At 33.8% G+C, this 12772-nt stretch overlaps 1 protein-coding gene across 1 annotated transcript in view; it reads left to right on the top strand.

Moving 5' to 3' along the window:
• The window catches only part of FSTL5 (follistatin like 5), a gene marked incomplete at its 5' end in the record, with an annotated part of 202288 nt that overhangs the window by 137848 nt on the left and 51668 nt on the right, over positions 1-12772 (top strand). The window contains one exon of the mRNA XM_045088262.1: positions 7275-7399. Coding sequence (XP_044944197.1) covers positions 7275-7399 — 125 coding nt within the window. The remainder of the gene's footprint in view (positions 1-7274; positions 7400-12772) is intronic.

Raw genomic sequence — 12772 nt, 5'->3', positions numbered from 1 at the left:
CACTGCTATTCAACATCGTACTAGAGGTCCTAGCCTCAGCAATCAGACAACAAAAGGAAATTAAAGGCATCCAAATCGGCAAAGAAGAAGTCAAATTATCACTCTTCGCAGATGATATGATACTATATGTGGAAAACCCAAAAGACTCCACTCCAAAACTGCTAGAACTTATAAAGGAATTCAGTAAAGTGTCAGGATATAAAATCAATGCACAGAAATCAGTTGCATTTCTCTACACCAACAGCAAGACAGAAGAAAGAGATATTAAGGAGTCAATCCCATTTACAATTGCATCCAAAACCATAAGATACCTAGGAATAAACCTAACCAAAGAGACACAGAATCTATACTCAGAAAACTATAAAGTACTCATGAAAGAAATTGAGGAAGACACAAAGAAATGGAAAAATGTTCCATGCTCCTGGATTGGAAGAATAAATATTGAGAAAATGTCTATGCTACCTAAAGCAATCTACACATTTAATGCAATTCCTATCAAAGTACCATCCATCTTTTTCAAAGAAATGGAACAAATAATTCTAAAATTTTTATGGAACCAGAAAAGACCTCGAATAGCCAAAGGGATATTGAAAAAGAAAGCCAACGTTGGTGGCATCACAATTCCGGACTTCAAGCTCTATTACAAAGCTGTCATCATCAAGACAGCATGGTACTGGCACAAAAACAGACACATAGATCAATGGAACAGAATAGAGCGCCCAGAAATAGACCCTCAAATCTATGGTCAACTAATCTTCGACAAAGCAGGAAAGAATGTCCAATGGAAAAAAGACAGCCTTTTCAATAAATGGTGCTTGGAAAATTGGACAGCCACATGCAGAAAAATGAAATTGGACCATTTCCTTACACCACACACAAAAATAGACTCAAAATGGATGAAGGACCTCAATGTACGAAAGGAATCCATCAAAATCCTTGAGGAGAACACGGGCAGCAACCTCTTCGACCTCTGCCGCAGCAACATCTTCCTAGGAACAATGCAAAAGGCAAGGGAAGCAAGGGAAAAAATGAACTACTGGGATTTCATCAAGATCAAAAGCTTTTGCACAGCAAAGGAAACAGTTAACAAAATCAAAAGACAACTGACAGAATGGGAGAAGATATTTGCAAACGACATATCAGATAAAGGACTAGTGTCCAGAATCTATAAAGAACTTAGCAAACTCAACACCCAAAGAACAAATAATCCAATCAAGAAATGGGCAGAAGACATGAACAGACATTTCTGCAAAGAAGACATCCAGATGGCGAACAGACACATGAAAAAGTCCTCCATATCACTCGGCATCAGGGAAATACAAATCAAAACCACAATGAGATATCACCTCACACCAGTCAGAATGGCTAAAATCAACAAGTCAGGAAATGACAGATGCTGGCGAGGATGCGGAGAAAGGGGAACCCTCCTACACTGTTGGTGGGAATGCAAGCTGGTGCAGCCACTCTGGAAAACAGCATGGAGGTTCCTCAAAATGTTGAAAATAGAACTGCCCTATGACCCAGCAATTGCACTATTGGGTATTTACCCTAAAGATACAAACGTAGTGATCCAAAGGGGCACGTGTACTCGAATGTTTATAGCAGCAATGTCCACAATAGCCAAACTATGGAAAGAACCTAGATGTCCATCAACAGATGAATGGATCAAGAAGATGTGGTATATATACACAATGGAATACTATGCAGCCATCAAAAGAAATGAAATCTTGCCATTTGCAACAACATGGATGGAAGTAGAGCGTATCATGCTTAGCGAAATAAGTCAAGCAGAGAAAGACAACTATCATATGATCTCCCTGATATGAGGAAGTGGTGATGCAACATGGAGGCTTAAGTGGGTAGAAGAAGAATAAATGAAACAAGATGGGATTTGGAGGGAGACAAACCATAAGTGACTCTTAATCTCACAAAACAAACTGAGGGTTGCCGGGGGGAGGGGGTTTGGGAGAAGGGGGTGGGATTATGGACATTGGGGAGGGTATGTGATTTGGTGAGTGCTGTGAAGTGTGTAAACCTGGTGATTCACAGACCTGTACCCCTGGGGATAAAAATATATGTTTATAAAAAATAAAAAATTAAAAAAAAAAAAAAGATAGCAAAGAAGTTTGCAAGTAAATACAAATGATCATAGTAAAATAGATACATTTCAAAAGTTCTTATCATTGTGTCTCACAATTTAAGCCTAGAGAGTCTTCATACTAAACGAAGTAGCAGACATATAATCTAAATGTAATTGAATAAGTGAGTACTAGATTATAAGCCAATTTTCATCAATTAACTGTGTTAGGCATCTGTGTTGTAACTCTTGACAAGTAAAAAGCTTTCAATTTTTGACACATTTGTTTCATTTTCAGCATCTAAAAGGAAAAAAATGCCATAGTTAAATATATATTTAAACTTTATTTTACTAACTTGAAATATTACATTCCCAAAGAGGGGGGGAAAGAAGTACTTTTCAGGTCTCTTCATATTCAGTTTATATTGTAAACTGTCATGTTAAAATATTCTGTTGGAAAATCTCAACCATTCTGAATTGATAGAAGTAGCCAAAAATTTTGTGCCAATTTTGTTATGGACAGTTTTGTATATGGATAATTATTCCCTAGAGTCATAAGTGAATATAAAAGATAAAATTATGGTTAAGAGTAATGTTCACTTGTAAAATTTTACTACAGGAAACAGATAAGAAAAATGACAGTTTCTTGTGGGTTTTTTTCTGGCCCTGTATGTGGAATGACATAAAAAATATATATATATTTTTTCTGAAACCATTTGAAATACTGGTAAATTCAGCTAATCTGTCAAGTCCCTTAAAAAGATAAAATTTGAGTCCAGTCATTTATTTTGATAAAAATTTCAGCATGGAAATTTATAGTTCATAAGATTTATAATACCTTATAATCTATTCCATCTTAGAATTATTTAGGCAGTTCTCATGGGTTGATTTTGGTGTGACAAATAAAAGTGTTTTAAGGAAATTAAAAAAAAATAATGTAAATGTAAAATAAAATGTAAGAATTGAGAAGTACTCTTAAAATAGTACATATAGTAAGATTTATTTGCATAAAGTAACATTTATACACAAATGCATATGCATATATATGTGACAGATTAGATAAGATAATATGTAGATAGACAGACTGACAGGAAACACATGGTCTCTGGATCAGAGAACAGACCATTTCTTATTTAGGATCATGCTAGTGTTTATGCTCCAGCCTCCATCCTAAGGGTGATGTGGTGACAGACTAATGTTACCCTGTATGAATAGCACATTTGCACTAACAGGAGAAGAAACCTGAAATTACATGTCTCAGAGTTTTTGTTTGTTTGTTTGTTTGTTTGTTTTTAAGACTGTTGGCATATCAATCTATCCTCTCATGACAGATAGAGATTGTTATACTCTATACTTATATAAATAATAATATATTGTTATACTCTGGAATGCAAATTTTACCCGATAAGTATGCTAGAATGTCAGTAAGGCTCAAGGAAATTAAGTCTCTACTTCTCTCAGGTGCAATACCCCACCTTCATCTTCCAAGGCATTTTTGCTATGCCATCATCCTTTCTCCAACTTTGCCAGAGCTCTTTGCTTAGAAAGACCTGACTCAGCAGAAATATCAGAATATTCAGGATGATTGTCTTCCAACAAGATTCTCAGGAAACATTTGCAAAAGGAAATGGAATTTAAGATTTGTTTGACAAGAGAAACAGACTTTCCTTTGTTGAGATCAAAATCACCAAACCAAAACATGGGCAAAATCCCATTTTTGCCCAAGTGTCCTTGTGCTATGTTAAAAGATCAGACTAGGACTAGAGACATTGATGCTAGGTTGTGATGAGTAGTTAGGCAGTAAATTTTTGCCCTAATGTAGTATATAATAGTGGCCACTGAAACCTATCAAGGATCAAAAGTCCTATGTATACTTCTACTTTGTGTTTTTTTTTTTTCTAAGATTTTTATTCATTTATTTGACAGAGATCACAGGTGGGCAGAGAGGCAGGCAGAGAGAGAGGAGGTAGCCGACTCCCTGCTGAGCAGAGAGCCCGATGTGGGACTTGATTTCAGGACGCTGGGATCATGACCTGAGCCGAAGGCAGAGGCTTTAACCCACTGAGCAACCCAGGCGCCCCCTACTTTGTGTTTTCATTTTGACTATAATCCAATCTATAAATCTTTGTCAATTATGGAGCAAAATATATTATTTTCTGTGATAATAATAATTAATTAATAAAAACCCATAAACTGTCATGGTAGGTGTATAAGACAGTGATTTTCCAATTAGTGTTCTCTGATGAATTCTCAAAGATTTATCACAGTTATTTTTTTCCTTTTTAAAAGGCATTTATGCCTTATGAAAATTTAAGATATGCTATTCTAAAAGTCATGTGACTCTCATCTACACAGTTTTATAATCCGTATGTAATGTCTTTTCAAATGCACAAAATTAGAGAAGAAATGTCCCCAGGAAACAACTTGGAATAAATTCTTTACACCTTGTTGTTGGCGAGGATGTAGGCCCCAGCCAGATGGGGTGACAGTGGGATGTGGCAGCTGTAGGTTTGTGGAAGACGTCACATATGGAGGAACCAGCAGCAGGATACAATTAGGAATAAACCAAGGATTGTCGTAAGATTGGACCTGTTGATTAAGGTGCATCATAGATCAACCTGTGCATCCTTGCTGTTAGTCAGCTCAGTCCTTAATCTGGCAGTCCACTACATCTTGTTCACCTGCAGCAGTGAGAAGGACCTAGAACCATCAGGGAACAAAGTCCAGACTGAGAAGAACTATGGAAATGGCATTGCATCTTTTACAACCTAGGACTGTGCCAAACCCAAAGAGATGCTCAGATGCTTACTATACCTTCACTGGCATAAAATATTTTTGCATCAGTAAGGTTGGGATACATTATAGTGTTGTTTGAATATTCAGTTATGTGATGCCTGTAGACTACCGAGAACACATAATTGGCATGTAACAAGCTCTTAGTAAATATTATTATTGCTGTTGTCAGTTTGAGTATTAATTTTGAATACATGTACATGCATTTCAGAGCTAAGCACCCCTATACAAACTAAGGGGAAGAAAATTTGAGGAATCCCTTTTCCATTACTTCTGTTGACCTTTATTAAAATCTTACAGACATGAATGGCTAAAATCCACTGAAAATGTCCTCACTGACATTCCTTAATGAAATGGGTATGGTATCTTTCAAGCTCTTTTTAAAAGACTTTGGTTCTCTCTTCCTCTGGGCACACGATAGGCTCCTTTTGGTTGGGAGGAGCCATATGATTAGTTCTGGCAAATGTGGTCGGTTGTCAGTGGAAATAGTCAACGTAGTTGGCTGCTCGTTCAGCATGGGATACTAAGTGAAACAGTGGATACCCCACCAAAACCCTCCGAGAAATTCATGGGTGTGAGATGAAGTCTTCAAGCCTCTAAGACTTTAGTATTTTTTTTCTATTTTTTTTTTTTAACCAAAACGTAACTGAGCCTATCCAGTTATAATCCTAATAAGCTATTTTCATTGAAAAGGCAATTTCCAGAGGGAACTCAATGAAAGCATACTCACATGAGTGAAGAAAAATTAGCTATTCAGAAAAAAAAAAAAAATCAAAGTGCTACTTACTTCTGTCATAAAAACCAAAAACTGTGTTTTGAGGGAGGAAAGTAATTACCTTAAGAACGTGAGTCAATTATTTAGGAAGTTTAATTTGGTGGCCATATATAGAAAGGACTTAAAAGGGGAGAAATAAAGACAGAATGCGTTTTAAAAGGCTAACACAGAACAATGGTTGACGAGCAGAAACAATAGGAAAACAAATGGAGAGGTATGAAAAATCTGAAGAAAGAACTGATAGAATTTGGTGCATAATGGGATACAAGGAATAAAAGAATTTAAATGTAGTGATCTTCTCTTTAATGGACTATAAAGGTTTTATTTATTTTTATTATTATTTTTTAAGATTTTATTTATTTATTTGTCAGAGGGAGGGAGATCACAAGTAGAGAGGCAGGCAAAGAGAGAGGAAAGCAGGCTCCCCACTCAGCAGAGAGCCCAAGGCAGGGGTTTGATCCCAGGACCCTGAGATTGTGACCTGAGCTGAAGGCAAAGGCTTAACCCACTGAGCCACCCCAGCATCCTGGATTATAAAGATTTTAAAAACCAATTAATGATGTCTAAGAAGAAGAAATGTCTTTGATTAGAACTTACTTAAATCTGGGGCACCTGGAAGATTCAGTTTGGTTAAACATCCAACTCCTGGTTTTTGGCTCAGGTCAGGATCACTGAGTTGGAACCCATGTTGGGCTTCATGCTCAGCAGGGAGCCGGCTCAAGATTGTCTCTCTCCCCCTTTCCTCCTCCCCACTTCTCCCTCTCTCTTCTCTAAACAAATTTAAAAAAATAATAATAATAAATAATAAGTTACAGAACTTTGTTACTTTCAATTTATAAGAAGAAAAAATATTATAATTTAATCTATTTTAAAGTTGCTAAGAACTAAAATGATTTCATATGATTTGTTTCGGAGTTTTCAGTTTTGTTCCCAGCTGTGGTCTATATTAGGAGGAATTTTTTTTTGGTTTTGTTTTGTTTTTCTGTTACACTTCCACAAAGCTGAAGAAAGAAAGAAAAACCTGTAATACTTGCTTTTATTTACCCCATTCTCCTATTACACATTACTGTATTCAATATACTATCATCAACTCCACAAAGCTGAAGAAAGAAAGAAAAACATGTAATACTTGCTTTTATTTACCCCATTCTCCTATTACACATTACCGTATTCAATATACTATCATCAACTCCACAAAGCTGAAGAAAGAAAGAATGGAAGGGAGGAAGGGAAGAAAGGAGGGAGGGAAAGAGAGGAGCAAGCAAGAAAGAGATGCAAGCAACCAATAATCTCATTCATATCATATGTACGGTTGCTTTATTTTTCTCATTATAGCAAGGTTAATGCTTTTATAATACCGAAGTTGTTTCTACCTATTTTATAATTTAGGCAGAAATTATTCAAGACAAATCATTCTCTATTTTTTATTTCTTTAGAAAAACACATTTCTAGGTTGAAAATAAGCAAACAATTACAAAAATCCAATTTCCTTAATGATATACTAGTTTTGAGAGGGCAATAAAGAGTCTCTGAAACAATTCCTGATATGTTTCATCTCTAGACAAAATTAATGCTGGTACTATTAAGGGAATGCACTGGCAATGTCTAACTGTAATATGCTCTGTTTAGGTAATAACGCTGGCCAGCGGGAATGTGCCACACCATACTATTCACACCCAGCCTGTGGGAAAGCAGTTTGACCGAGTGGATGATTTTTTTATTCCTACTACAACACTCATCATCACCCACATAAGGTAAATTCTAAATGAGTGATCAACTTTTAGATTTCTTTCTGGTTTTGATAGGAAGCGAGGGGAAGTCATAAAAAACAAAACACATTTCTGTTATACATGGATACACACATAATTGCACATGATTTACCTTGTCTCATCTGCTTGATGAACTTTCATCAACTTTAGTAATGAATTTCCTGTTCTGTATTTCTTTTTATGCCTCAAAAAGGAGTGAATTTTAAACAATCAGTTGCTTTTTAAAAATCAATTTTATAGTTAATATTTTTGCAAATAGCCATTGGAGTTTTCTTATTAAGCTTTTGTAAAATGCTGATATTCGAACTTGGCATGATGAAAGAAACACTTTCATAGAAATCCATTCAAATATTATAATGACATTCTTTAATCATTTTCCTCTTATAGAAATGAGCATAAAAATGTATTGGAAGCATATAGTAAATTGAAATGAAATGTTTGAGGCCTACACTTTGAAGAAACATGGTGTGTTCTACCCTTGAATGTATTTATAAGAGGTGAAAAGATAATTACTTCTAATGACATTATTCCAAAGTGCCATGGAAGGGTTTAAATACTTGACAGAGAGAGACAGAATATGTCATAATTTTAAGTACTATATATTTTGATAATTTACTGAAAAACTTTTAAAGTATCACCTAGCAATGTTAGTGAATTTGAACCAAACTATCATTTTGTTGTGTTTCTCAAGTAAATTATATTGAGAGAGAACTGTTCCAGATGTTATATGACTCATTATTTGATTCTTACATATATATATATTTCTCTTGTATTAAATTGGAAATTACCTTATCTAAGAGTTAGAGTTATAAGAATTCTCAAACTTACAAAAGTAAAAAAGGGAGTTTAATAAATCAGAATTGTGTTCATCTTCAGACACTACATAGAAACTGTCATTTGCATAGCCAAGTATGTTTTCAAAGAGGTTAGTATATTTTTCAAGCAAATAACCATTATTTTCAGAATGTCTATTATGTGCTCAACAATAATAGATATGTGATTAAAAAACATAATGTCCTGTTATAATTATTACATGTTTTATGGAAAATAAGTGGAACTTTTTGAAAATGCAGCATATTTTTAAAGTATTGTATTGAAATAATAATTTTTACATCTGACTGTAAGTGCTATAATAGTACAGACACAAAAGAAATTAGAATATGAACGAAAAATGGGACCGCTTGAGATAGTATGAAAAAAATACATTTTTATTTGGAAATGAGTGTTATAATTAATTCCTTTGTTATTTTCAAGTTGCTGATAAATTATTATCATCAATAATTTACTGTGTAACACTTGCTTTCTATTTATCCTATTCTTCTATTACACATTACTGTATTCAATAGACTATTATCAACTTCACTTTTTTTTTTTTTCCCCTGAATGCACTAGTAACAGAATTATTTGGGGCAAATTTCCTGGTCTACAATACTAATAGGGTTAATAGTGTATAGTTCGGTCTGTTTCTTTTCCCCTGCAACCAGTAAATTATATCATTGTGGTAAAACAGCTACCAGGTCAAGAGTTTAACTTTCTTTAAATGCAGCAAGCGCTATGTGTAATTCTGGGTTTGTATTTATAATTGATATACAAAATTATATTGCATGATTATAGAATTGCTATATATGCAGTCAGAACATAATATCTTCTTAGGGTTGAAATGATTATAGCTAGAGTTGGAGCTAATAATTAGAAGAACATCTAAATAATGGGAACACATATAAGGCAAACTTTTATTTTAGTTATTTCTTTATATTATGAGAAACACTGAAAAGTATGCTTGAGGATATTTTTAAACATCATTTTCCTTTTAGGGATGGATAGGCAGGGTTGTTTTGCCATACTTGTAAAATATAATAAATTAAATTATAGCAAGCCTACTTGCATAGCTTCCATATACAGTCCCATTTTCATGAATGTGAATGATGGTCAAATATTCTACTGCATTTCAAAGTAATTATTCCTATTACTAAGTGAAGAGTGAGAGTAAAAATTAGCATGCATTTTCAAAGTCAAAACATTAAATATAAATTATTTTTAATATAATGAGAATTTTTTTCTACATCAGGAAAATCTGAGGGACAGATACAGTCTTTTCTCCTACCAATCTCATGTAACATATTTTTCTAACCAAATCTAGCATGTGTTTAAATATGTGTTGCAGAGATTGATCTTTTTTGTAACTTGAGTTTTTCAGAATTTGAGACTATTTTCTGATGCTGGGCTTGGTATATATTTCCAGGCCAGGCAGAAGGTCTGACACATAATACGTGTTTAATTAATATGAGTTTCCTTCCTCTGACCCCTCATCACATTAATCTACTTTTCTCTCAGATTGCTACACTCTCGTTTCAAATAATTTATATCTCAAATGTCTGAAAAGATCCTGGACAAGTGTCAGGATTTTATACCCTAAGTGCCTAAAAATTGGTAGGCTCTTAATTCATGTTTCTCACAGGAATGGAAATAAAGAAGTGCTATGCTATTTCCTAAGCCAGACTATGACTAAGACTGAGAGAATTACATAGCATTAAGGGAACTGTATTTCTTTTGTACTGAATTTCCCAGCATCTAACACGGTATCAGAGATGCAACAAGTACTGTATTAAGTGCACATGAATTATGTGGAAACAGTAAATACAAACAATAAGTACTTACATCTCCGGTCAGATCAAAGTCTGAAGGTCCCAGCAACAACATTCGCCATTGGCTGTTGTGAATTTAACCAGTTTACTTCATTTCTTTCTGAGGACTGGAATGAAATAATGTTTAAATATTAAGTTGCAGGGGCCTGGGTGGCTCATTCAGTTAAGCAGCTGCCTTCAGCTCAGATCATGATCCCAGGATCCTGGGATCGAGTCCCAGCTTGGGCTCCCTGCTGAGAAGGGTGTCTGCTTTTCCCTTCATCTCTGCCCCTCCCCCTGCTTGTACTCTTTCTCTTTCTCTGTCAAATAAATAAATAAAATCTTCAAAAAAAACTCAAAAAAATTTTAAGTTGCCCATAATCATGATATAGATACTATTCATAATCCACACTGTAGCAGGGGTTTCTCTGTGAATAGTGACAATTTTGCTAAAGGTTTGTATTTTCCCTGCTTAACTTCTCATTTTTTTCTACATTTTTCTCCCTTTTCAATGTCTAAAATTCTCAGGTTTGTTTAGTCTGTAAAGTAAATCGAGACTGAGGAATTTAAGAGAAACAAAATTATTTTATCCATCTATGTTAAAAAACAAGCTTGTAGCTTAAAAAATAACCAAAATTCACAAAATTTAGAAAGTTGTTCACTTTTTGAAACAGCTTAAAATTTTCAGCATTTAAAAAATTTTTGGATCTTAATTTATGTCCCTCATTTTTAATTGAAATATAGTTGACATTTGATACTATATTAATTTCAATTGTACAACATAGTGATTTGACAATTCTATACGTTTTGCAATGTTTGCCATGGTAAGTATAGTTACCGCCTGTTACCATACCTAAATATCACAATATGTTTGACTATATTTCCTGTTAGTACTTCTTAATCCCCTTCACCTATTTCACCCATCCCCCTCTTTGTCCCCTCCCTTGCAACCACATTTACTCTTTGTATTTATGATTCTGTTTGTTCATTTTGTTTTGCTTTTTAGATTCCACATATAAGTGAAATCATTCGATATTTGTCCTTGTTTGACCTATTTCACTTAGCAAGTTAGCCTCTAGGTCCATTCATGTTGTCATAAAAGACTTCATTTGTTTTAATGGTTGAGTAATATTCCATTATATGGAATGATTGTGTGTGTGTTTGTGTGTGTACATGTGTTTCATATCTTTTTTATCCATTTTGAATGACCTGAGAAAGTTTAATTTGGGAAAACTCATTTATATCTAAAAAATATCTGGACTGATTCTATGCACTCATTCAGTTCCTCAGTGATCTCCTTCCCATTCCTTGAGAGACCCAGTCCAGACCACATGCAGTTAATCCTATTTTTAAGTATACATGTTGCCTAAGTGAGCACACATACAGTTATTCCCATTTTATCCTATGGAATGGCACTTTAATAGTAAAAAGAATCCCGTTTTGGTTTTATGTATTCCTTCCTTCTCCATAGGAATCAGAAGAGTACCTGAGCCCTAGGCTGAGGATATACCAGATACACTGATGCCATACTTCCTTTGATCTAAATCAAAATGGTCTTTAAACGATTGAGTTCTGGTTACTGGACTCAGCTATAGCTTGTGTCCGTGCCTTACACTCTCTTGAATATGCATGCTTACCAGGGGATAATAACTCTAAACTAGCATGCAGCCATTCTTTAAGATACAGATATGTGAGCCCCAACTGTGAAGTCACATTGGTTTAATGAAACTAGACTTCCTGGAAGATAAGAGAAGATTTATTACAATCCTGTCTCCCCAAAGTTCCAACTACCTACTCAGCTTCTGAAAGGGACTGACTAAATACTTATTGACTAAAAGTTTGTTTTTAAAAGTTTATTAAAATTCTAACATATGTATTTTTAATATTGAGTGTGAGTTGCTTAATATCTACTTCTCCAATTGTTTAGGGAAAACTTAAATTACTTGATATTTAGCTAATAACACAGATGATAATCTGATGTTTATTGAAATATATTGATTTAAATCACTCTATAATTATGTTTTCTTTTTTGTTTTTAAAGAGTAAAGAAATCATACCTTATATTCTGTTAATTTTCATAAAAACAGATCCATTGAATATTTAATAAGTGATGTACTTTTCATATTAGTAATTCATAGCACATTTCAGTTAACTGGCAACATATATTAACTAGATACTCATTTTTCAGGCTTGTAGTTAATAAAGAATTTTCTTTAAAAAGCTTAAACTCCACTAAGTAATTAATTAATCATAAATCATAGTTCTAAATTTGAAGAGATTATGCGGTGAAAAAGAATGTGTTTTGTAATGACATGAGAAATATAAATTTCTTATATGAGGAATTTCAATTTGCATTTTTATCTTTTTCTATATACAAATATATCCAGAAAGGAAAAATTGAAAGAGACTATTAAAAATGAAAATGCATGTATAATTCTCAGAAGAATCAGTTATGTCTATTTAATGTATAAAAATTGAAATAATAATTCATTTTCTTTTTTAATCACAAGTGTTCTACAAATGTAAAGGAAAATGTTTCATTATTGTACTCATAACTTGTATCCAAAATGCTAAGTTATTATAATATCATTACATGCAAATAGATATGTGAAAGACATAGTTCTACTACTCTGAACGTTTTTTATGATATGGATAATGCATGTGGGATTTAGTAATTTTTGCGTCAGTTTTTTAATTAGCTAGATATTAAAAAGTAATTTCAAAGCAATTTATT

The sequence above is a fragment of the Mustela putorius genome, unplaced genomic scaffold, assembly GCF_011764305.1.
Source record: "Mustela putorius furo isolate JIRA1106 unplaced genomic scaffold, ASM1176430v1.1 tig00000056_pilon_pilon_pilon, whole genome shotgun sequence".
Lineage (NCBI taxonomy): Eukaryota > Metazoa > Chordata > Mammalia > Carnivora > Mustelidae > Mustela > Mustela putorius.
The sequence above is the reverse complement of the archived record's forward strand: the minus strand, read 5'-3'. Positions and strand labels throughout refer to the sequence as shown.